At 43.6% G+C, this 25,249-nt stretch overlaps 1 protein-coding gene across 4 annotated transcripts in view; it reads left to right on the top strand.

Moving 5' to 3' along the window:
* Positions 1-309: 309 nt before the first annotated feature.
* LPIN1 (lipin 1) overlaps positions 310-25,249 on the top strand; it is an 84,773-nt gene continuing 59,833 nt past the window's right edge. Inside the window, exon 1 of one of the 4 annotated variants that reach the window (XM_043542254.1) lies at positions 310-360. In XM_043542254.1, coding sequence (XP_043398189.1) covers positions 313-360 — 48 coding nt within the window. In that variant the 5' untranslated portion in view covers positions 310-312. Of the gene's footprint in view, positions 361-16,806; positions 18,052-25,249 lie in introns of those variants that run through there. The other 3 variants (XM_043542256.1, XM_027825716.3, XM_037894047.2) reach the window with 3 other exon arrangements.

Here is a 25,249-nt window from a genome sequence, read left to right as displayed (position 1 = left end):
GGTCCAGTGCTCCCAGGCACTCTGACTTGTGTGGCACAGTGCCATTGTACACTGGTTGCGAAAATGGACTTCTAGAGCTAGGGAAAAAAGCAGAAGTTTTTGAAACTTGTTTTCAATGTAGCTAAAAGGTTATAATGGACATGATGGCAAGATAAGTGTCTTACACCCCATGAAAGAAGCAGGAAGAGACGTGTATTACAGCAGAGAGACTCCAAAGGGAGTTCGTTGATGCACGGATGTGCCAACCCATTTTAATTGCTATGTTTTATTTCTCACCATTTCTTTTTGTTTATTTTCTTTTAGATTCCACTGATGAGGGATCCTGGCTGGATCCGAAACGTTTGGACTCGTAACTTGAACGTGAGTGTGATTTCAATTGTTACCGCTATTTATTTTAACTGTAGTACCTACAGGTGGGGCTGGTGCTGGGCCTTGTGTGGCTCAGTCTGCAGTAAGATGCACAGGCCCACATTCAGCTCCTGCCCCAGCTTCCATTATCCCAACACCCCATATCCCAACATAGCTGTCTGCATGAGATACCAACACCTCCCTGCTGGTTGGTGAGGCTGTGCAGAAACGGGTGACCCCCTAATGTGGTTGTCACTAGCAGGGGAGGGGAAAATGGCAGCAGCAGGGAAATTTTGAAGAACTTGCCCTGAGAGAGGAGAATAGAATCAGACACGAGAACCATTGAACAGGGATGACGTGGGGAGAGTTCCACTTCACAGGCGTGGTTAGGGCCACCATTGCATTGCCATTACAAGGAGCGATGCATTAAAACAGGAAGATCGAGGCAACAACGGAAGAATTCTGTCAGTATCTTTCGAATATATTTCTTAAGAAAAATAAAATGCTGCTGGGAAATACTCTCACTGTGGTTGAGGGGCAGGAAGCTAAGAGGCAGGACTGTCTGAAATCTGGTATGGGAAGTCCATGACCCAGAGCTACTAGGGAACAACTCTGCTCTCAGGTGTTGTGGCTGACTCATCTTTGTCTCACTATGCCCCTTCTGTGCAGGCCAGATGGCGTGTACAGCCCAACAGCCTTTTTGTTTAGACAGGACAGATTGGGGTCAGGATTTCAATTTACACCAGTTGATGATTTAGCCCTATATGTTTAATCTGGGATTGACAATGGAATGAAGATGCTGTGGACAGGTGGATAACTGGAATAGACAGAAAGAGAGCTTAAGGCGGACCACAGCTGGAATGGGTTAGATTTGGACCTTCATTTCAGTGGATGAGCTAGGTAAACAAAGCAATGACCTGGGAATCCAAAACTCCTGCAGAACAACAGTCAGGAAAAGAGCTCAGATGCTAGAGAGAAGCTCAGACGATACTGTAGCTTCTGGAAATCAGCTTACTGGTAACTAAAGAAAGTCTGAATCAATGCTCCAGATCCAACCTCTTCACCCCAAAAGTGAAGTAAGTTTCTGGAAAAATGTGGATCTGCAGCCAGATGAGATTCCAAACTTTCCAACACAATCTCACCTGCATTTGTGATATGCACCCATATTCAGTGGTGAGCTGGAGCTGGTTCGCACCGGTTCGCATGAACCAGTTGTTAAATTTTGAAGCTGGTTTAGAACCAGTTGTTAAAGGGGTGGGCAAACTCCAGCCCACAGGACCGTCCTGTCCGGCCTGCCTGAGCTCTCAGCTGGGGAGGCTCCCCTGAGAATCCCTTTTTAATTTTTACTCACCTGGCGGCACTCCGGGTGTTCGGTGGCTGGTCCTTCACTCGCTCCGGGTCTTTGGCGGCACTTCGGCGGCGGGTCCTTCAGTGCCGCCGAAGAGCCGGAGCGACTGAAAGACCTGCCGCCGAAGTGCTGCCGAAGACCCGGAGTGAATGAAGGAACCGGTTCTTCAGCTTTTGGCAGCTCATCACTGCCCATATTTGTTTGTTCTATAAGAATGGAGAATTTATTTCTGCTATTCTGCACACTGAAATACTGTACTCCAAGTGTAGTTATCAATGGTTTGCTGTCAAACTGGGAGAGAATATCTAACGAGGTCCCACAGGAGTCAGTCCAGTACTATTCAATATTTTCATTATTGACTTGGATAATGGAGTGCAAAGCATAAAATTTGCAGATGACATAAAGCTGGGAGGGGTTGCAAGCACTTTGCAGGACAGGATTAGAATTAAAAATGACCGTGGTAAATTGGAGAATTGGTCTGAATTCAACAAGATGAAATTCAATAAAGACAAATGCAAAGTACTTTACTTAGGAAGGAAAAATCAAATGCAACTACAAAATAGGGAATAACTGGCTAGGTTGTAGTACCGCAGAAAAGGATCTGGGGGTTATAGTGGATCACAAATTGAAGATCAGTCAACAATATGATGCTGATGCAAAAACGGCTATCAACATTCTGGAGTGTATTAACAGAGTGTTGTAGGTAAGACACAGGAGGGAATTGTCCTGCTCTACTCGGCACTGGTGAGGCCTCAACTGGAGTACTGTGTTCAGTTCTGGGCACCACACTTAAAGATGTGGACAAACTGGAGAGGAGAGCTACAAAAATGATAAAAGGTTAAAAAACCCTGGGCACGTTTAGTCTTGAGAAAAGAAGACTGCAGGCGGGCATACCTGATAACAGTCTTCAAATATGCGAAGAGCTGATTAATTGTTCTCCATGTTCACTGTAGGTAGGATAGGAAGTAATGGGCTTAATCTGCAGCAAGGGAGATTTGGTTAGAAAAACTTCCTAACTATAAATGTAGATAAGCTCCGGAATAGGCTTCCAAGGGAGATTGTGGAATCCTCGTCATTGGAGGTTTTTAAGAATAGGCTGGACAAACATCTGTCAGGGATGGTCAAAGTTTACTTGTTCCTGCCTTAGCACAGGGGGCTGGACTTGATGACTTCTCGAGGTCTGTTCCAGCCCTACATTTCTATAATTATGTAGTATTGGAATACATTTTGAATGTATGGTTTGTCTGAGTTAGACTTTGATTTCCTCTTTCTTTGGTATCATTGTTGTTCCATATAGCTAGATTCCTCACCTTTTGTCCTGTGTACTACTGGAATGTTATACATAGAAAAATGGAACAGAAGGGGAGAAGTGGTCTTTTAAGAATAGCTGCCTTCTAAATGTTGCATTGAATGAAATCATAGGAGATTAGGAAACACCACTCTGCTCTAGGAAACAGAGGATCTCAAAACATTTGACACACAAAAATCACTCTGTACACTAAAGTGCACCTGATCCTGGAATGAGACATGTCATCTGCTTAAAAGCACACCACGACCCTACCCAATGTCTTGGAATAGGAAGGGAAGAACACAACATACAATTGGATTCACAAGGGGAGTTAAGGTAAACAGAATTAAATGAGTCAAATTGTAATTTGGCCCAGGCCCCTGTGCAGTCATTGGATTACATGATTCCATCCACACCGGAGAATATTTCAATGAAAATTCTGAGAAGGAGCTGGGCTGTCATCTATGGTTGTAGGGGACTGACATCTGCTATCACCATTCTGAGTACTTAGGAAGCTTTGTTTTGTTATGACCGTATTGCAGAATGTGAGTGTGATGGGGAAAACCTGGATGTCCAAAAAGTGTAGCTCAGAGGCAGTCATGTATGCTGTCATGACTCTGAGCTATCTGTGGATAAGATTTTGTTTGTTTATTCTATTAATTTTATTTTCTTTCTCTGTTTTCTGAGAAGGCCTTTGTGTTATTCTGGTGCTCTAGAGGTAGATACTTCTGCATCTGTTTCTTGTTTTTCTATTGTTTTATCAATGTGGTGTTAAATACAGAAACATGCATTTTTAAAGTAACCTGTACAAAATATTCAAAATAGTGGACCAGATCCTCAGCTGATGTAAATCAGCAGAACTCGACTTGTGTCAGTGGAGCTATGCTGATTTGCATGAACTAAGAATCTGGCTCAAACATGTTTAGATTGTTAGCTCTTCAGGATAGAGACTATCTTTATTTATATGTGATGTAGAGTGCTGATCATACTGGCAGTGCTAAGCAAGTAATATTAAAACAAGCTTATCTTCTATAACTAAAATCAAGGTGCTTAAGGACAAAGAGTTGTTCCTAGCTGGTAGATTTACATGTGAACCAAGGGAAGTGCAGCAGGAATAGAAACAAGTCTCTGATAAGCTTCCAGTTATTTCATAGTGTAAATGAGGAGTGGCCAACCTGAGCCTGAGAAGAAGCCAGAATTTACCAATGTAATATGTCAGCAGCTCCCCATCAGCTCCCCCACGCTGCTCCCAGTGCCTCCCGCCCACTGGCAGCCCCGCCTATCAGTGCCTCCCCCTCCCTCCCCGCGCCTCCGATCAGCTGTTTTGTGGCATGGAGAGGGCTCTGGGGGGGAAGGGGAAGAGTGAGGGCATAGCAGGTTCAGGGGAGGGGGTGGGAAGGGGTGGAGTGGGGTTAGGGCCTGTGGCAGAGCCAGGGGTTGAGCAGTGAGCACCCCCAGCACATTGGAAAGTTGGCCCCTTTAGTTCCAGCCCCGCAGTTGATACCTATACAAGGAGCCGCATATTAACTTCTGAAGAGCCACACGTGGCTCCGGAGCCCCAGGTTGGCCACCCCTGGTTTAAATGAATCATGTAAAATGTACTTTTTGGGATCAAACTGAAGGTTTGTTGCATAGAGAGAGCCAAAGCCTTCCCTGGCATAGTTCCACTAAAGAAAATGATTCCACTGTACTTTCTGAGAAAAATGCTTGCACATCAGAATAAACACCCTGAAACTCATTGGCATCAGTGGTTAATTTTTTCCCATTCCTCACTAAGAATGTTGACATCCATATCTTTATTTTTGTGTCTACGTGCAAGTGCTTGCAATTACTTTTTAATTATGTACTGAATTAAATAGACCCAGAGCCAATTATGCCAGACCCTTGTGGTGAAGCTTTTTCCTCATTGCACAGCCTTTTTCCTTATTGCACAGCAGGCAGAATTGCAGTTCCTGGAAAATTCCTAGGGGGTCCTGGAGGGTAAAATGGGGAGAAAATGGGGACATGTTCCTCCCCAGACTAGCCCTCTGTAGTCCTCTCCCTGGAACAGAGTCACTGCACACTGCCCCTTTACTATGGACTATCTTCTCCAGAAGATGTTGTGGTGATGAGGGGGTTTAAAGACCAATGAGCTGCCACCTATAGGTCTTCTAAATTAATACACTGTGGGATTGAGAGCCTGAGTCCTCTTCCACTCTTTTCTCCCATCATAACCCGGAGACAAGGTCTCTGGGTGGGGCTCTCTTTTCTTTCTTCCTCTCTCCCTCAGGATGTGTCCCCAGCTGTGAAGGCCTCTTCTTCCCTCTCACCTGAGGAGATGGGGTCCTCTAAGAGAGGTTTCTCTTCTCCCATGCTGACCTTGGAGACTCTGGACAGGGCTCTAGGAAGTTGGGGGCCTGAGAGCTAGCTGGATGAGTGGGGAATTATTTGTTGTGAGACAGAAAAAAGATCAAGAGGCCCTCTTGGCAAGAGGTGATATGTTCCTAATAGTTTCCAGATGAAGGAGCAGATTTGCTGTTTATGCCAATGAACTAGAGGGGACAGGAGCTTGCTGAGGAGAGAAGAAGGATCTGTTATGGAGCACGTTGGAGATGTGGATGAAAGGCTGCAGGGCTTAGTGGGGTAATTGTCTAAAGCTTATCCACATCAAAGCAACTGAGCTTCCCCAAACACTTTGCCTGTTTAGAATGCTGGTGCTGGTTTACTGCCAGCTGTTACTGAGTTGTTTGCAATATTGATCTTAGGGTTCTGGGTGCAGTTATGTCTTTGTCTGTGGTGAGTGTGGTTGGCTCTTTGCTCTCACAGGCATAGTCAGAAGGTGAATGATGGGGCTTATGTGTTTTTAGTCTTATTTTTATCACGTTCCTAGGAGATGGGAAAGTATTACAAAGAGGAGGTATTGTATCAGTATTATGATCACAAATAAAGCTGGTTGGGAATTTTCCATTAGAATTATTTTTTGATGGAAAATGCAGTTTCTGCAAAATTGGAATTTTCTATGCAAAAAATTGTATGTTGCAGATTTTTTTTAAAATTTCCCCTGGGAAAACTGATATAGCATATTTTGGTTTGGGTCAGTTTGACCTAATTGAAATATTTCAGTTTGCTGAACTGACCCAAAACATTTCACTTAGAATCCGTTCAACATTAAAACGCATTTCTCTATGGTGGCACATTGCCTTATAGGAGTTGTTTGAATATATGATGGCCCTTTCTTTCCTGTGGGCCAGGCTTCTTGGCCAGATTACATTTCCTGTGGTGCAACACAGTCTCCCACCCCGACCTAGAGGCATAGTGCATCAAATATTTCCAAATTAAAATTTTTCTGAAAGTTTTGTTCTGTGAAAAAAAACTTGTTATTTCAACTTTGTTCCAATTCAAATGCTGAAATTCTGGAATTTCCAGTGGGATGAAAATTCTGATTTTTTTGCTCAATTCTAGTCACATGTGAGGAAGAAAAACTAGGAAAGGATAAAGTTCTCTATATTCCTATAACCTGTGGGTCTAGCATCAACAGTTGGATTTCCAAAATCAAAACATGACAATGGGGTTTCTGCAATAACAAAGCCAAGTCTGGCTTGCCCCACCTCTGCTTTTTAGACTAGATAGAATTGGTAGACAGTGTCCCAGTATATTCTATCCAATCACCTTTTCTCCAGTTGCTGAACTGCATGGATAAATTCAGGGAACTTTGTGCTGCAGATATAACCTGAAGTCATCAGTGACTATTAGAAACTAAGCAAGTCTCCAAGCTAAAGTGGGAGATTGAACATGTCTGGACGAGAACAAATTAGAAAAGGTCTTTAGTTGTCTTTTAGTTGATTCCTCAGAATTAGTGAAGAGCTGTTGACTCCACCTATTGTTCCATGTCTGAGATTTGGATGACCTAATTCTGTGTCTGAACCATGTGTAGACTTGTTTCTAGGAGTGCAGCATAATTCTGATAATGATCTTATTCAATAATCATAGCTTTTCTAAAACATATGACCTCAGGAACAGTAGGATGAAGCTAGCTTTGATCTCAGGCAGGACCAAAAAGAGAAGACCAGATATTTAGGCCTAAGATCCTTTTTCATGCTAATACATTTTCACACAATGGATAAATAGCCTGTAGAACACACTGCTGCCGGATTTCACTGAGGCAAATTACAGAGGAATCTTGATTTTATGGACGCAAGTCTTACGAACAACCAGTTATATGAACCATTTTTCCCAATTGGGAAAAAAAAGATCACACAATGTAAGTGAGATTGATAAAGAAGAAGTCAACATAACTACGCATTCTGATACCCTCAATGCTTTGGAAATCGCTTGGCAATGGTTTGAAGGACAAAAAGAAAGCAATGATGTTCACCATCCGGCAATTTATGCACCAGACCTGCTGTAATTTTGAGATGTTCAGCATTGTGAAATTTTTGATTTTTATGAACTCCTCAAACCCCAATTAGTTTGTAAAATAGGGGTTCTACAGTATCCCCAAACTCCCTAATGCAGGGTTTCTTGCACCAGTGTCTGAAACATCTGGTTCCGACACTGTCAATGACAAGATATTGGACTAGATCAACTTCTAATCTATACCCAGCTGCAAAAGCCAGTTATGACAGCTCAGTAGAACCTCCGTATCATCCCTGGGCTTAGGGGAGGAGTATGGGAATGATGTCAGACAACAGGAGATTTGGGGTAGGAAAGGCTGTGGCCAGAGCAGACCTGCAACCTGGATATTCCGTGCCTCTGCAAACCCCCACTGAAGCAAGGGTGAGGATTGCTCTAGCCTACACCAGTGGGTGCATTGATCCCCACATCCAGTGAAGAAGTAAGCTTAAAGCTACCTAATCTTTCCCCCTGTGCTGGGGCAGGGATGAAGCAGACTTTTCTTTGGAGTTGAAATCTCTCATATTTAGTCTCATGCCCTGAGAGGTGTGCGCGGTTATTTATTTATTTATTTTATTTATTTTCGATTGAGCAAAATTTCTTCAGATGTTTTTGAGTGAGGGAAAGGTGAAACCATGCACAACTGACAGAGGGCCAGACTGCCCCCACTCTCACAGTAAAAGTCATAAAAGAGGGCTGAGGATGAGGAAAACTGTATGAAAGTCACATCTCCGAATTCTTCCCTGGACAAGGGTTTGTCATCCCTCCTTCAGGTCTCTTCACAAACCCAAGGAATCTTCAAGAGGCCCAGTAATCCTGCTGTCCTTTCCTACCCCCTTAGACGGCAGGATGGTAAAAGCACCTGTGTCCTGTCTATACTACCGATCCTACCGCTAGTGGCACCCGTGCAATACACCTGACAAGCTCATTAGATGTCTGTTGTAGAAGAAGAAAGCCTGCTTCGCCCAGACACGGGCAAGCAATGGACAGAGCTAAGTCACTCTCCTAGATACTACTACACTTAGCATGCATGTCTGTGTACTCGACTGTATTAAGAAGCCAAGGAATACTAGCGTTAGAGCAAAAGGCAAAAAAGGCTGGGAGTCTTACATTGTAAAACTCAGGGACGTCATTTGAAAGTCCCATTGGAGTTTTACCATTGACTTCAGTGGGAGCACTATTGGATCCTTAACAATGCACAGCCGATTACAATAGAAGAAAAGGTTGAATATACAAAAGACCTACGTGTTCTCTTAAATTGGCTACTGCTGTTAAACTCTTGCCTACTACTAAAACGTGTTGAAAAGGGATATTGTTTTACATAATGATGATTTAAAACAGTGAACAAACCATGCACAGGTGACAGAAACTATTTGTCAGTCAGCTAAACAAAATACTAGAAGCAGCCTGGGTAGGCTAATTCAGCGCCAGCAGCAGAACTGCCCAGTGAAATTGAGGGCACGAGAGAGATAAAAGCAGCAAGGTTCTCAGGGGAGTCAGTTATCAAATGTTACTTGCCCTCCAGCATTAAACCCACTATTCAAGAGGTGGGAGGAGACATGGGAAGAGTAAAGCAAATATTATACTCCTTGAAATATAGTGGCTCTTTGTCTAACCCTGAAGGCCCACAAACAAGGTTTGTACTGTTTTCTTGTAGCTTGTTTAATGAACAGTATAAATGTTGTTTTACTTTTGATTTGCTATGCTGTGCTTTCAAAATGTCCAGGCATATGCTTCACTTTTCATGCGTGGGGTTAACACCAGTGAAAGAAACTTCCTTTACTTTGTTTGGCCAGGACAGCATTTGTGGAAGATGCCACATTGTTTCCTAAAAGAGGACTGAGATGACATTGCTAGATATGTACCCAAAGGATCTGATCTTGCATTCTTGAAAACCTCTATAGATGTCAATAGGTGTTTTGTCTGAGCGGGCACACCACTGGACTTATGAGCTCAGGAATATTGGGCTATGGCTGAAGAGAACAAACCAGAGCAATGCAATGCTTTGACTTTTATCAAGTCTCAGAAAGCGTTTGTAAGCGTTCAGCTTCCACTTGTGTAACTTGGGCATTATTACTTACAGTGCTGAGACTCAGTTCATCCGTGGTGCAACTCCACTGATGCAAGTGGAATTACATCAGTGTTGATTTTTCATCTCTAATTTAAACATTCCCTTTGGCCATCTGTGGACCACAGAAGTAAAAATTTGACTATGTTTTCCTATTCCAGCAATCAAATATGCTGGAGCACAATGTTTTTAAAGACATTTCTTGGTGTGAAACCTCTTTAAGGATGCTAGAGATAAATGATTCAATGAGGTTTGCATGACATTCTAAGCTGAATGGCAGAGCTGGGGGAAGATTCAGAATCTTTCCTTTGAGAACCCGTAGCTTCAAGTCATGTAACTTTCTGAGCAGGTAACTTCTCAAGTGGCCCATTAGCTTCCTTATAGATAATTTTTGTGGAACTATTTTGCAAGGGCAAAGAAAGGAAAGGAAAATCCCTCATCATACAGTACAAAATCTAATCTGGTTATCCTAGATTCTAAGGCCAGAAGACCACCGTGACTGTCTAGCCTGACCTCCTGTGTAACACAAGCCACAGAACTTCCTTGAAATAATTCCTCTTTGAACTACAGCATATCTTTTAGAAATACATCCAATCTTAATTTAAAAATTATTAGTGATACAGAATCCACCACAACCCTGGGTAATTTTTTCCAATGATTAATTACCTGCACTGTTAAAATATATACCCTATTTCCAATCTGAATTTGTTTAGCTTCAACTTGCGGTCACTGGATCTTGTTACACTTTTATCTGTTAGACTGAAAAACCCATTATCAAATATTTGTTTTCTATATAGGTAATTTTAAACTGTGATCAACTCATCCCTTAACATTCTCTTGGTTAAGCCCCATAGATTGAACTCCTTGAGTCTATCACTATAAAGCATGTTTTCTAATCCTTTACCACTCCCGTGACTCTTCTCCCAACCATCTCCAATTTTTCAACATATTTCTCGAATTGTGGACTTCAGAACTGGACATAATATGACAGCAGCAGTAGCACCAGTGTCAAATACAAATACCCTCTACTCAAGATTCCCCACTTTATGCATCCACGGTTTGCATTAGTCCTTTTGGTCACAGCGTCACACTGGGAGTTCATGCTTAGCTGATTATCCACCACGACTCCCAAATCTTTTTTAGAGTCACTGTTTCCCAGGATAACGTCCCCCATCCTCTATATATGGGCTACATTCTCTGTTCCTAGATGTATGACTTTACATTTGACTGTGCTAAAACACATATTGTTCTGAAATATGAGCCACATGGGAGTGAAATGAGATAAGTTTAGTATCACTGTAGGGGAGCATTTTGTTGTGTACACATTATCTTGCTCTGGTCCTGTGGCTAACTCCAATTTTAACAGCTCCTGGGAAAGTAACTACAATTTTTAATTTGATAAAATGGTCTTCTCTTGTTCCCTTTTTATCTTGGCTCTTCTCCTCCACCCCCTTTCACTCTGACTTACAATATTTCTGACGATGATATGGTCCCCCTGAGGGTGATGTCACAATCACTCCTCTCAACAATGAGCTCTTCATAGGACATAGGGACGATATGGGGAACCAAAGAAGTGAGGGAAAGAAGGAAGAGAAGAGAGGGTGACAGAAGAGCCTGGTCTAATACGTCTGCTATGAAGCAGGCTATGAGACTACAATGTACAATGTAAGAAATGTCTCTATATGGAAAACAAAGTCAGAAAGCTAAAATTCATGGAGTGCCCAGATCTCAGACAAAGACAAAAGCAGATCTGAGTGGTTGGTTTAGGCTGGTATCAGCTGTTTTAGTATTTGACAATTTAGACACAACACAGAAGACCAGATGGTTTCCTAGGGAATAAGGTAAAAAGATAATACTGTATTAAGATGGGGTAGGGCTAATGTTTTTTATATATTTTTCTAAAAGCAAGCTGTTTACTATTCAGGGCTCCAGCAAGCTGAAATTGGAATCCATGGGAGTAGGATTGGGTCCACAGAGCAATGGTTTTTTAAGGATAGGGGATGAAAATTGACAACAAGGCACTAAAGAAAAGAGGGAAAAACATTTTAGAAGCCTGCAAAATTAAATAGCTTTTACTGAAACATGTTTCTAAGCAGTCCTCAAATAAATAAGACATTTGAGAAGCAGATTAAATGCCAAGATTCACATACTGCAGCGACAGGTGCTGCCGTGACCTAAATCAAATGAGGGACAAAATCTGATATTAGACAACTGCTCTTAAACCTATCCGAGTTAGACTAACTGTTCCTTTTTTTCAATTGATGGAGCATTTATCTAGGAAATCTGCAGTCCAGGGCCCAATTCTTCTCGCATGCTTACATCAATGTAAAACTAGAGCAACCATATACATTGACATCAGCTTCGCTACTTTGGATTTATATACTGGTCTGAGTAAGAGAGAAGGTTAGCCCCAGATTCTAGTTCCATCTTTGGCTATGAATTCATTATAAATTCACTGAAGGCCAAGCATCCCTGTGTAGTGAATGAAAATATTAATGCATGTGCAGTATGCATATTAAAAGTGTAACATCTGTAAATCCATGAATAGCTAGAAACTTGTGAACTGAAAGACAAGCTCTGGCTTTAGAGGTGAGGAATGCTGGGAATTATTGATTATAAATTAAAGAGTCTTTTCGTTTGAGTTGGGATTTTGCTCACCTTCCAGGAAAGTCTAGTGACCCAGGTTTGGATCCAAACTTTTGACATCTCCCTGTAAATGAATATATTTATTGCCATGTAGGAATCTGTGACTGAGTGTTCTTAACCTTGCTTGTGCCCTTAAAAATTGTAACAGTTTTACTGTCAGAACAAGAGATGGGCCAACATCAGTATCTTTAATGTGAACCGCCTTTTAATGTTGTGGTAGGGGGAATTCAGATTCAAATCCTGGGACACAAACCCGTGTCACTACCACTCTTACCACCTTCAACAATAAATCTTGGGGAACAGCAGCGTTACAGAGCCAACTATGTGCTGATTTACAGTCTGGCAATGGATTGTCTGTGGTCTAAGAGCCAGATTCATATACTCTCACTCAAACACGTAGCAAAATAGCTTACTACTCATGAAATCTTATTGAAACTAGTGGGACTACTTGTTCAATAATGTATTGTGCAACATGAGTAAGGGCATCAGAATCTGACGCTCAGTTACTAGAGAATTTGTCCCATGAAAAGCCTGAAAAGTCCAGAACAACCAGGACAAAGGGACAGCCAAAAAGAACAGAAAACAGTAGGTTGAAGAACCAGGATGCTGTTCTGCTGTTAATGTAAATTTAGAGGTGCTTTGCAAGCATGTGGCTGTCTCTACAGTATTATATTTGCATCAGCACTATATTTTCTCTAAAGAGTAGGAAGTGCAAATATTACAAAGCACATCATCATAATGGTGTAATGGTTGGACTGTGTTTAAAAAATGTGGAAGTCACAGTCAGGTTATCCCAGTCCAAGCAGCATATGGCTAGACATGTTAAATATTTGAGCACATAACTCCATAATTCCCAAAGCTAGAATTCCAGAAATTAAAGAGAAGTAGATCATGAGGAAGCGAGAGAGCACAGAGTAAGGAAGAGATAGAGGATAAGAGGTCAAACAGAGACAACGAGGAGAGTAAACAATGGCGTGTAGCAAAAGATAGCAGAGAAGAAGGAGAAAGGAGCAGTGAATTGAGATCATGGAAGGGCAGAAGTTTTGCTGCACTACATCCCTGTGGAAGCTATAGGATTGGAAGACTAGCAGGAATCCTGGCCTCTGAGGCACAGAGGAGTTACATGATGTCCATCCTCTCAAAGGACAGGCCAATAATGGATTAGATTCTAAATGCTGATACAGCAGAGTGCAGACCAAAATCTAATCACATCTATGTCAGTGCTGGAATTATGTACTGGTATGTCTCAAGGCCTGGGATGACTACTGTCTATTGGTAAAGCATTGGATAAGAGGGGGAAACAAAACTAAAAGGACTAAGAGTTAACTTCAGAGAACAGTACGATATTGTTAGGGCTTTTTCCTTGAATGTTACATTGAATGAATAAGCTTGTTAGCTATTCCTTTGGGTGAATTGTGATTCATTTTGGTTTTTAACAAAGATATAACCAATGACATAGTTTTAATTTTGGAAGTGCAGGAGCAGGAAATAAACAAGAGTTTGAGGGAGTCTGTAAGGCTGCACAGGGTCCAGTGACATCCAGCAATTAAGCTTTGGTGGTGAGCTGTATGAGCACTAGCATCACAACTCCCTCAGGATTAACAAAGGTGGGGAAGGGATTAGTGGAAAGAAAAAGACGTGCTGCCAGACATGATGAGTCTGATGGACGGATTAGAATTTGAAACCTTTAGGAGGAGGGGTCAGGGGAGAGAGCAGGCAGGTGCTTTCCCAACGTAACTGAAAAACTAAGAAAAACTTGAAATGTTATTGAATAGTTATTTGAAGGCGAACTTTGCACATGCCTGGATTCTGTGCTTGCAGAGGGAGCTGCACATATAAAATAGTAGCTTTGAAATCTGGCCCTAGAATATCAAAGGTAATGTGACCCTCTTGTTCCTCAAACCTAAAGTTGCCTCTCCTTTTCAAAATGTCCATATGTGTGTGATGTGCGGACAGTGCCTCTAACCCTTCTCTTCAGTTTAATGTCTTCCCCAACACTGTTTTTCTCTTCCTCTTTTCTTTTCTCCTTCTTCTCTGCTATCATTTGCTACGCACCATTGTTTACTCTCCTCATTGTCTCTGTATGAACTGTTATAGTCTATCTTCTCCTTACTTTCTGGACACTCTCTCATCCTCATTGCTCCATTTCCCCTTTAATTTCTCCTTTGCATACTATCACAGCCAGCTCACCATAACAGACCTTCAGTATTTGGGGTTCTTCCTAAAACCTCATTTAAATGTGTTTACCATGGTTAGCAACCCCCTACTTTGAATGTTTAAGTAATTCAGCATAAAAGGCTCTCTCACACTTTCTCTCTGTTATATATTACAATAGTGGGTTAATGAGAGTGAATCACTATTAGGCTAAAACCTTTTACTTTATATTCCATTACAAATAAGGATGATAAGTCATCAGATTAGCGTGGGGTGGAATTGAAAGGAGTGTTGCCTAGTGGATAGAACACTGGAGTGGAACTCAAGACTGGGTTCTCTTCTCAGTTCTGCCAGCAGTCTGCTAAATTACTTTGGGCAAATAACTTCATCTCTCTGTGCCTCCGTTTTCTCTGTCTATAAAATGAGGATAAGAATACTGATGTCCTTTGTAAAGTGCTTTGGAATCTATTGTTGAAAAGCCCTATATAAGAACTAGATATTGTTAAATTATTATTATTACTATTCCTAACTCTCAAAACTATGGGCTAAGCAAAAAAGAACAATAAATATTATACAGGGAAAAATTTATGAAAAATAACCTGATTTGATGCATGGACTGTTTTTGTATATACCCCCACAACTTCTCAACCACACTACAATCCTCTCATAGTGTGTCTGCTCAGACAATGTGAATACTAATGATCACCTTTAAGGACGACTAGCTCGACTGACCTGCGCTCTTGGAACCGACTCCCTCCCGGTGGTATCACAGAAGATTTATGCATGTTAGGATTCCATACCTTTCCCCCTAGAACATCAGTGATGTGGTCCACTGGTGGCCCACATAGAGTTGGCTGGTCACGTGGTGATGCTGATTCTCTTCCTCATTTCCAACTGATAAACTGTATTACAAAAAGCCTACAATACATTAATCTTTACCCTGATATTACTTCTTCGTGTAAGCAATTGCTGTCATTGCCACTGAGATGTTATTTGATCATGAATGGGAAGGAAAGTCCCTTGCATGGTCATAAATAGAAGATCCATGAGGTCATCTCTGAATGTTGTCTAAACTTGATAAAACTTTGAGAACTTCATTCCTCGAGGCCTTCTAAGACTTCTGAGTTCTTCCAGTTCAAAATTCTTCCCCCCCTTCAGTCCCATTAAGGTAAGCTTATAAATAACACCCTGAAGTTATCTTGCTTTCTCTCCAAGGATCTTGGAGCACTTTGTAAACACTAATGAATTAAGCCTCACCACACTTCTCTGAACCAACAATTAGTAATATCCCCATTCCACAGATGGGAAAATGGAGACACAGAGAAGTGTAAGTGCCTTGGTGATAGTCACAGAGAAGTCTGTGGCTGTTGCAGGAATAGAACACAGATTGCTGACACTCTCTCCTGTGCTTAAGCCACAAGACTCCTTCCCCTCAAAAGACATCTTTGGAAGTTCGATTCCTGAGGTCCTTGGTGATGCGAAGAGTCTGTATTTGGTACACAGAGAAGAACGCTGCAAATTCTATCCTGTGTTCCTCTGCTGACTGCCAGTTCCTTCTCCTCTCTCTGTCCCCACCTTCCTTTTCCTTTCCTCTGCTCTCAATCTCCTTCGTGACTCTTCACCCCCGCCTCTGCCCAATCCTGTCTGGTTGGCTCCCCCGCAGCCTAGCAGCTTGTGGCTCGCCCCTTGCATGATTTGCATCTTCGTATCACAGAGCTATGAAGACGCACTTAGCAGAGGTGACGAAGGCGCACACCCGTGGGGTGTCCGCAGCTCGCGCACTGGATAGCTAGGATAGATGCACGTGTCTAGCTGAGCTCGTCCTGGGAAACCGGGAAAGGACCTGGCCACGGTTTAATTACTGAGTGCTGCTGGGGTGAGAGAGATCAGTGTGTCACAGAGCATGGATCTGCAAAGCACCCCCCCCCCCACACACACACTCACTCACACACAACCCCACTGAAGCAGTCGGAACTTGTGCACAATACTTTTACTCTACGGCTAAATCACGCCACTGGCTGCAACTTCGGGTTTGAGCTCTGCCCCCCAATGGTTATATAACACCCCCCCACCGCACCCCACCCCATCTGCTCGGGAACAGTCCGTTTACACGACATAGCCCCGCCGCAAAAAACAAAACAAAACAAAACAAAAAACCCCTCATGCAAACAACATGCCAAGCCAGCCCCCTACTCCCGGCGCCAGCCAGTTCACGCCGATTTGCCACCTCCCACCCAGTTGCGTTGGGCTGAGCCCAGGCAGGCTCCTGATTGGCCGGCGGGATCACCTCAGCTCTCCGCCTCCTAGCGCTGAGTCACAATACGAGAGGCGGAGGCAACCCTGGGCGGCGAGGGCCCCGCCAGGGGGACTCCAGACGGCGGCCGCCGGGAGCCATGGGGGTGTGAGAGCGGCGCGGGTGACGTGGCTACGTGACGCTGCTTCCCCCCAAAAGGAAGCTCCTTGGTAGTTCTTGGTGGAGAAAGGAGCCAGGGTACCCCGTTTAGAGGCTGCAGCCTCCTGCACAGAAGTGCCCTGATTCCCAGAAGAGCGCGGTGTGACTCCAGACCGTGTGCCTCTCACTAACAGAAGTTGGTCCAGTCACAGACATGATCTCCCACCCTGTCTCTTGTGATTCCCAGGGCTAGTCCTGTGGGTGGAAAACTAGCAGGGTTAGGCCCTTAATCTGGTCACTTTGGCAGGGACGCCACATGATGATCAACTGCATTTGCAAAAGGCGAACGCCCCTCCCCGTTCAGAAATCCCTTTAAAGTGTCCCCCAGGTTTCTGATACAGAGGGGTTCCCCCCCCTTTAGTTAATGCCCCGGCCTGTTGGCTTGCTAGCTGCTTTTTTTTTTTTTTGGCTGGTCCCCCCAGGACTGTCAGTTGAGGGTGAATTGTAATTTGGGTTTTTTCTCTCCTGAGCTCTTCATTTTTTATGTCTGGGCAATGTATAAACTTAGGTCCCGCATTTGCTCCCCCCCCCACGGTGTTTGCACAGAATGTAACTTTTAGTATAACCCCTTTTGGTATATTTGGCCAAAGACGTCCCTGATATAATCCCACGGATAGGATTTCAGCGTCATGCCTGTAGACGTCTGTTTAATTTCTAATGAACCCTGTTGAATTCATCCCATTACATTCTGTAGGACTTTTCCAGCAGGGGTAGCAGATTTGAAATGCACCCCACACACCAAAATCTGTCTGCCCCGAATTGTGAGATTTAAAAAAAAAAAACGAGTGAACATTAAAAACCCCTGGAGGCAGTTTCCTTACCTAGGGCCTGATCCAAAACCCATTAAGTCAACGAGAAGAGTCACTGACTTCAGGGAGCTTTGGATCAGCCCCCAAATGCCTTATCCGGTGGGATGCTGAGTCCCTACTATGAGATGCTGGGCTGCTTTAATTCCTACTGATGTCAGTGGGTGTTTGGGAGACCAGGTGAGTAAGGGAGTATCTTTTATTGGACCAACTTCTGTCAGTCAGAGAGACAAGCTTTCGAGCCATGCAGAGCTCTGTGTCTTGTCTCTTTAATATCTTGGGACCCACAGGGCTACGTCTACACTGCATGCAGCAGTGGGTGTCGGGGACATTCACAGGATCAGGCCCCAAGCGACTGACACGTGATAGGTCTGCTGCGGTGTAGGCTGAAGGCTGCTCTTCTGAGGCTCTCCTGATTCCCCTTTCACCCCCCCCCCCCCCCCCCCCCACCTAGCCATGTTTGTATCCTGTGGGTCCCTCCTCTAGGGCGGGCACTAGCCAGCCAGTGAGGTCAATTGACATCTCTGCAGCAAGCTGTTTGCACACAAAGGACAGTCCCAGGACGAGGCAGTAAGTAACTGAGCTTCCTCTTGGAGCGATAATATCAGTTATTGGACTAACTTCTGTTGATGAGAGACAAGCTTCGGAGCTACTCAGTGCTTTGTCTTGATATTCTTCCCTACCTCCTTCTTTGCCCTAAAGGAGAATAAGGGGGTGAGGGTGGGGTGTTGTGTATGTGTGATGTGTTTTTGCCTTCCTGTGGTCCTGGGAGCCGTTGATGCTTTCTCTTTGGGGAGGGGGGGGGGAAGGCGTGGCGAATCGATGATAAAAGGAGGAATTGGGGAGTTTATACAATACAAGGAGGATGGGGGGGGGGCAATGGGAAAGACAGAGCTGGGTTTTTAACTGCTTTGGGGTATGTGACTCATTGAAATCCTGAGCTTTAAGCTAGCATCACCAGGGAGGCTTTTCATCCTCCTCTGGCATGTGGTACCATGACCTTGGGGGTCCCTTCTCTCACCTGCTTGGATTCAGATCCGTGCCTTGGATGGTCTGAACTGCCTGGAGCACTAGCTTTTTCTCTTAATTCTGGGTCTGGTTTTAGTAACAATTTTAGTGAAAATAATAATTCTTGTGAAGAAATGATATAGCTTACTTTCCTCCAGCTAAATTCTGTTTTCAGGTTCATCTGAATATTTAATTTTAAATTGGCTTGCTGGAACCATCAATGCTAGGCTTTAGAAAGTGCTCCACAAGATCCCCAAAAGGCTAGGATGAGAAATCCTCTTTCCCTGTCTGTCTCAGTCAAAAAATGAGCAGAGAGGAGAGAGCTGGGTTTCTCTCTTTAGTTGTTTATTCTTGGCAAAGTGTACCCGACTCCCCTATAGGCAGCTGTGAGCTGAGCAGGGAGTTAGGAAATGTGGAGTCTGTTCCCAGCTCTGCTACTGACTAACTGTGTGACCTTGGGCAAGTCACTTCACCCCTCCGTGCTTCACTTTTCCCATATGTCTTTACCTGCCTTTGAGATCTACTGAAGAAACATGCTACATTAATGTCACTAGACTACATCCCAGCTTTATCTGAGAGGGGAAAAGGAAAGGGGGATAACCAGGCCAGGCGAGGCATAGATTTAAGGTAACAGTAAAAGCTGGTTTGAGGATAGTGGAATTTTATGTGTAAAACTGAACTTCAGTTTTTGTTTTGTGTTGTTTTCCTTCTGTAACAACTAGCAGTTGTTTTGAGCGATAGACCCTCTTTGTCCTTTAAGAAGAGGGATTTAAACTTTCATTATGTACTTTATTATAAGGTTTTATATGAATGTCATTATATTCACCCTCATTTTTGAGATTGTGTTACGTGAGAAGAATTTGTGTTGTGTTTTGAAGAAATGCTATATTTTGTGCGAATTATGTTTTTCTTATAAGACAAGAGTGTGCTTCACTACTATGTAGTAGCTTGTCTAATAATACTTAGATAACCAAGATGATGTTTTCATCACTGATATGTGATAAACCTTAACTACTATGCTTTGGAGTCGATTTTCTTTTTCATATGTAAACTCATTGGCCTATCAACAGACCCCTTAAACTCCACTTTGTTCTGTTTTGTTGTTTCTTTGTTTGTTTTCACTACCATGGCAGAAAATATATATGTCAGCCACTTTTAAATAGCTGTAGATAAGGATTTGTCATTGTCAGCATTTCAATTATAAAGTCAGATGGAAATTTCTGCTTGCTTTAAAACTGGCATAAATTCCTGGAGTGAATTTAAAAATGAAAATCAAGTGAAAAATAATCCCCAGCAAAATTATTTGACAATCTCAAGGGTAAGGGTGCGAAACATAAGAGCAGTGGAACACTAATGGATTTCTGATGCTCCTAGATCTCTAATAGCTTTGTTTTAAACTAAAATCTTCATGTTATTAGCCCAGGATGTGGACTGCATGCCAATATCTGCTTTCTTGACTCATGTGCGTACCCCATTCACTTCAGTGTGACATTGGGTTGTCAGGAAGAGAACAGGATTTGATACTAGGCTTTTTTTCATACATCATATGTATATGCTGTATAGGTATTTGTGTGTATATGCACACGCACAAAATGATGATCAGAACAACTCAAAATATAATAAGGGTTTGATCTGAAACTCTTTAAATCCAGAAAATATAGAGTCAAAGGCTAAGAGTCAAATCTTACTTTGTATTATTATAAACCATACAACTTAACTGAAAGAAAGGGGCACTAGGCCACAGAGAGGTCCCAGCTCAGAGTTGAATATGCTCTATTCTTGGATCACCAGACCACATTCTGCATTGATTTACCTATCGAAAACTCCCTTGACTTCAGTGGAATAGCCTGGATCAGCACCAGAATATAGCCTGCTGTATTTTCTCCAGTTATTTCAAAAGTTTCTAAATCTCGTGTACCAATTTGTACTTTGCTGTCTATCTGTTGCATTTATTTTGACCCCATTGGTAAAGTATGTGAGCACCTCAGAATCTTTACTGTATTTATCCCAATAACAGCCCCGTGAGAAAGGGAAATATCCACATTGATTCTCATTTTACAGATAGGAAACTGAGGCACTGACAGACTAAGTGCCTAAGGCCACTGTGGTAAAGGAGGCAGTTGAACCTGGGTCGCTCCACTCCCAGGCTAACATGCTAACCACTGACCATCCTTCCTGTCTTTGCACATGAGGTTTCATCACTAGCAAAGTTCCACTCTCCAATTTGATTGAGCTTGCTTTTTTGCTTTAAAGTGCTTTTATAAACATAGTACTGCATTTTTTATATAACTAAACATAGTACTGCACTAACATAGTACTACATTTTTTATATAACATCAACATTTTCAAACTGAAGGACTTCCTGGGCTTTTGGAATGAGAGATGTTGAAAGTGATGGCAACTCCATACAAGCTAAAGGACATTTTTACAATGACCTATTGCAGCGGTTCTCCAACTTCATTGCAACGTGACCCCTTTCTGACAATAAAAATTACTTCATGTCCCCCAGAGGAGACCGGAGACCGAGCCCAAGGGCTCTGCCGTAGGTGGGGGGCATGTAACCTTAGCCATGGGTGGTGGGGCTTGGGCTTGGGACTTGCTGGGGCCCTTGGCCAACACCAGCCTTGGCAACCCCATTAAAATGGGGTTGCAACCCACTTTTGGGTCTTGACCCACAGTTTGTGTAAGATAAAGAAATACAAGTATTTGCACAAAGGCATTCTTGTTTGATATGTGCTTGTGTAACATCAACAGACCCTGGTTTTTGGCAGGCAGGCTTGAACCTGGGACGTCAGTGTATGACCCTCTACAGCATGAGCTAAAGGCCAACTGGCTGTTAGCAAAGGCTGTAGAGCAGACTCATTAATTTCTTTCTCTCTCTAAGTCAGAGGTGGGCAAACTACGGCCCGCGGGCCACATCCGGCCCATGGGACTGTCCTGCCCAGCCCCTGAGCTCCTGGCCTGGGAGGCTCGCCCCTGGCCCCTCCCCTGCTGTTCCCCCTCCCCTGCAGCTACGCCGCTGCGTGGGCAGCGGGGCTGCGAGCTCCTGCTGCTCTGAGCAGCATGGTAAGGGGGTGGCGGCGGCGCAGGCACGCGTCGGTAAAGGGGTTGGGTAGGGTCCCAGGGGGCAGTCAGGGGACAGGGAGCAGGGGGTGGTTAGGGGCGAAGGTTCTGGGGTGGTCGAGGTTGGGGAACAGAGAGGGTTGGATAGGGTGTGGGAGTCCTGGGGGGGCCTGTCAGGGGGCGGGTGTGTGGATTGGTCGGAGCAGTCAGGGGACAGGGACAGGGAGCGGGGGCGGGGGGGTTGGATAGGGGATGGGATCCTGGGGGGGGGGCAGTTTGGGGCGGGGAGGAGTTCCAGGAGGGGGCAGTCAGGGGAAAAGTGGGGGAGGGTTAGATGGGTCGGAGGTTCTGAGGGGGACAGTCGGGGGCAGGAAGTGGGAGGGGGCGAATAGAAGGCGGGGGCCAGGCTGTTTGGGGAGGCACAGCCTTCCCTACCTGCCCTCCATACAGTTTCACACCCTGATGTGGCCCTCGGGCCAAAAAGTTTGCCCATCCCTGCTCTAAGTGGTCTCTAGATGGGACAGAACACCACACCCAGAAGGTGTGTGGGTTCCACTTGCATTTCAAACATGGAAATGCAGAAGTGAACTAGGGAACTTTATGTACTAGGGTTGAACTGCAGAATATTTCTGATATTTGAAAAATAATGCTCGGGCCTAATACATTAACAGAGGGCAGATTACTAGGCACCTGGTAGACAAACATAACAGAAGTGTGTGGGTGTGGTAGGGGCATGTTTCAGCAGCTGGGAAGCTGGTGGGCCTGATTTTTCTGCTAGGCTGCTGGGGAGGCTTTTCTCCTAGGTTCTCCTGGACCATGCTGGGGAGGCCTTTGGTACTGGCTTTGGCTAATAGGTATGTGATTAAAATATGATTAAGCCATATTTTTAATATCCCAGCCTTTCTTGTTGCTTTTCTTGCTTAATCTTATTTACAGAATAGTCTAAAGCAAACCTCTTTTATCTGTCATGCTGGCAATGAGATATTAATTTTTAAAGCCAGGCATACCATACTTGGAGCTTATAAGGTCATGTCATCATGGCCTACATAGTGTATTTCTGAATAGGTGAGTGAGTGATCCATACTTCAAACAGGTGGAGTTTCCTCCTTATTCTTTACTTTGGTGGGTGGCAGCAGGATTTTTCCTCTTCTTCCTTGTGGTGATACCAGGAAGTTTACTCCAGTCCCCGCCCCTAATGAGCATATCACTTGTCATCTATGGAGGCCAAAGCTGTTTGTTTGGGGGAACCTGTGTATCTGCACTGGTATTTAACCTACCCCAACTCTCCATTTAAAAACCGGTAGGAGAACACTTCAACCTCTGTGTCCTCTCAGTAAAAGATTTAAGGGTGGCAATTTTGCAACAGAAAAGCTTCAAAAACAGACTCCAACGAGAAACTGCTGAGCTTGAATTAATATGCAAGCTAGATACCATTAACTTGGGTTTGAGTAGAGACTGGGAGTGGCTGAGTCATTACACATATTGAATCTATTTCCCCATGTTAAGTATCCTCACACCTTCTTGTCAACTGTCTAAATGGGCCATCTTGATTATCACTACAAAAGTTTTTTCTCCTGCTGATAATAGCTCATCTTAATTAATTAGCCTCTTACAGTTTGTATGGTAACTTTCAACTTATCTGTATGTGTGTGTGTATATGTGTGTGTGTGTGTGTATATATATATATATATTCCATTAATGCATCCGATGAAGTGAGCTGTAGGTTTTACATCCTTACAGCTGAGACCAGTGGGGCAGATCCTTAGCTGGAATTGTCACAGCTCCAGTGACTTTAATGGAGCTATTATGATTTACATCAGCTGAGGATTTGTCCTCAGGTTTTGGCCCCTTCCAGCATTGTACTGGTTTAGTGAAAAGTTCCTACTTATTAAAGGGATAGTATACATTATTATTAACTGTTGTTTATTATTTATACTGTTATAGTGTCTAGGGACCCCATTCATGGGTGACGGTCCGCTGTGCTAGGTGTTATACAGATATAGCAAAAAGACATCTCTGTAGATGTGTTTTTTTTTATTGAGCTTTTGGTTTGCCTTGCATTTTAACGTGCCACAGATCATCTTCTAACAGCCTGCCAGACAACTCTAAGTGCAACATATTTCTGACCCAAGAACTTGTTAATGGCAACAGGGAGTGCAGACGGGTTATAGGAATCTCCTGATTCTGCTTTGTATATTCTGGTGCATCAATATCATTGTGAAATGTGTGTGCAGATACTATGTAAGGAGTTATGTATGTATACTGAGAATATGTTATTGAAGTCTATTTCAAGGTATTATTCACCAGAAAACAGGTTTTCTGTCAGACAAGAGATGTTTAGCCATTGTGACAGACCCAGATGAGTGGGGTACAGGAGTCTGGTAGGAGGCAAATATAGTGGCCACTGGATGAATAGTTTTCTGTTCCCTGAGTGACCAGAGCAGAGGCTGCCCTAGAGCAATCAGGAACCTGCTAGAACCAATTAAGACAGGCAAGCTAATCAAGACACCTGGAGCCAATTAAGAACTTTCTAGACTCAATTATGGCAGGCAGGCTAATCAGGACACCTGGTTTAAAAAGGAACTCCCATCAGTTAGTAGGGGGCGCGCAAGGAGTGAGAAGGCATGCTACGGCAGTACTGAAGAGTTCAAGCGTGATCAGGTTTCAGGAGGAAGATCCTGCAGTGGGGATAAAGAAGGTGCTCGGGGAAGGCCATGGGGAAGTAGCCCAGGGAGTTGTAGCTGTCACGCAGCTGATACAGGGAACATTGTAGACAGCTGCTATCCACAGGGCCCTGGGCTGGAACCCGGTGTAGAGGTTGGGCCTGGGTTTCCCCCATCCCCCCAACTCCTGATTGGACACAGAAGGAGTTGACCTGGTCTGTGAGAAACACCAGAAGGGAAGGTCTAAATTGTAAAGGGATCTGGCCTGTTCTCGACCCACTAGGTGGGACACAGAGACTGCAGGGATTGTTCTCCATTTTCCCTATGCTGGCCAATGATGAGGTTAGCTGAGTGGACAGCAGGTTGGACCCACTAGAAAAAGTGGCCAAACTGAGGGCTGCCGAGAATCTCGGAGGCAAGCAAATCCACCAATAAGCGCAGGACCACCAAGGCAAAGGAGGAACTTTGTCGCACCATCTATCTATTGTGACAGGGTCGGGCCAGATGGCTACAGGAGAGTGATTTTTTTTTTTTTGGCTAAATGGTACTTTATTGTCTTCAACAACTAGCAGTTAAAATATCTAAAACAAAAAGAAAAGTTGTCAAGAAATAAAAGATGAACTGTTGAGATCCCACTAATTTTTGTTACTGCAGTGGCTCCATTACATTTTATTCCTTGTTTTTCAGCCTTCATTCTTCAGATTCTCCTGGCCTATGAATATCATCAATCTTTAGAATCATTCTAATCATCTGAGTAGCCAGAGCAATCTGTTGCTTTTTACTAATTAAGGTTTCTATGACATTCTGTTTCTTCATACAGGAGAGTGATAGAAGGCAGATATATTAGCCCCAGGTTAAGTAGGTCCCCTTTTTTGGGTAAGGTAACAGGGAAGGTTCCAGAACAATCAGGAACTTTCTGGAAACAATTAAGGCAGACAGGCTGATTAGAACACCTGCAGCCAATCAAGAAGCTGCTAGAATCAATTAAGGCAGGCTAATCAGGGCACCTGGGTTTAAAAAAGAGCTCACTTCAG

The sequence above is a fragment of the Chelonia mydas genome, chromosome 3, assembly GCF_015237465.2.
Source record: "Chelonia mydas isolate rCheMyd1 chromosome 3, rCheMyd1.pri.v2, whole genome shotgun sequence".
NCBI classification, from domain to species: Eukaryota; Metazoa; Chordata; order Testudines; family Cheloniidae; genus Chelonia; species Chelonia mydas.
This window is presented reverse-complemented; position numbering and strand designations above follow the sequence as displayed.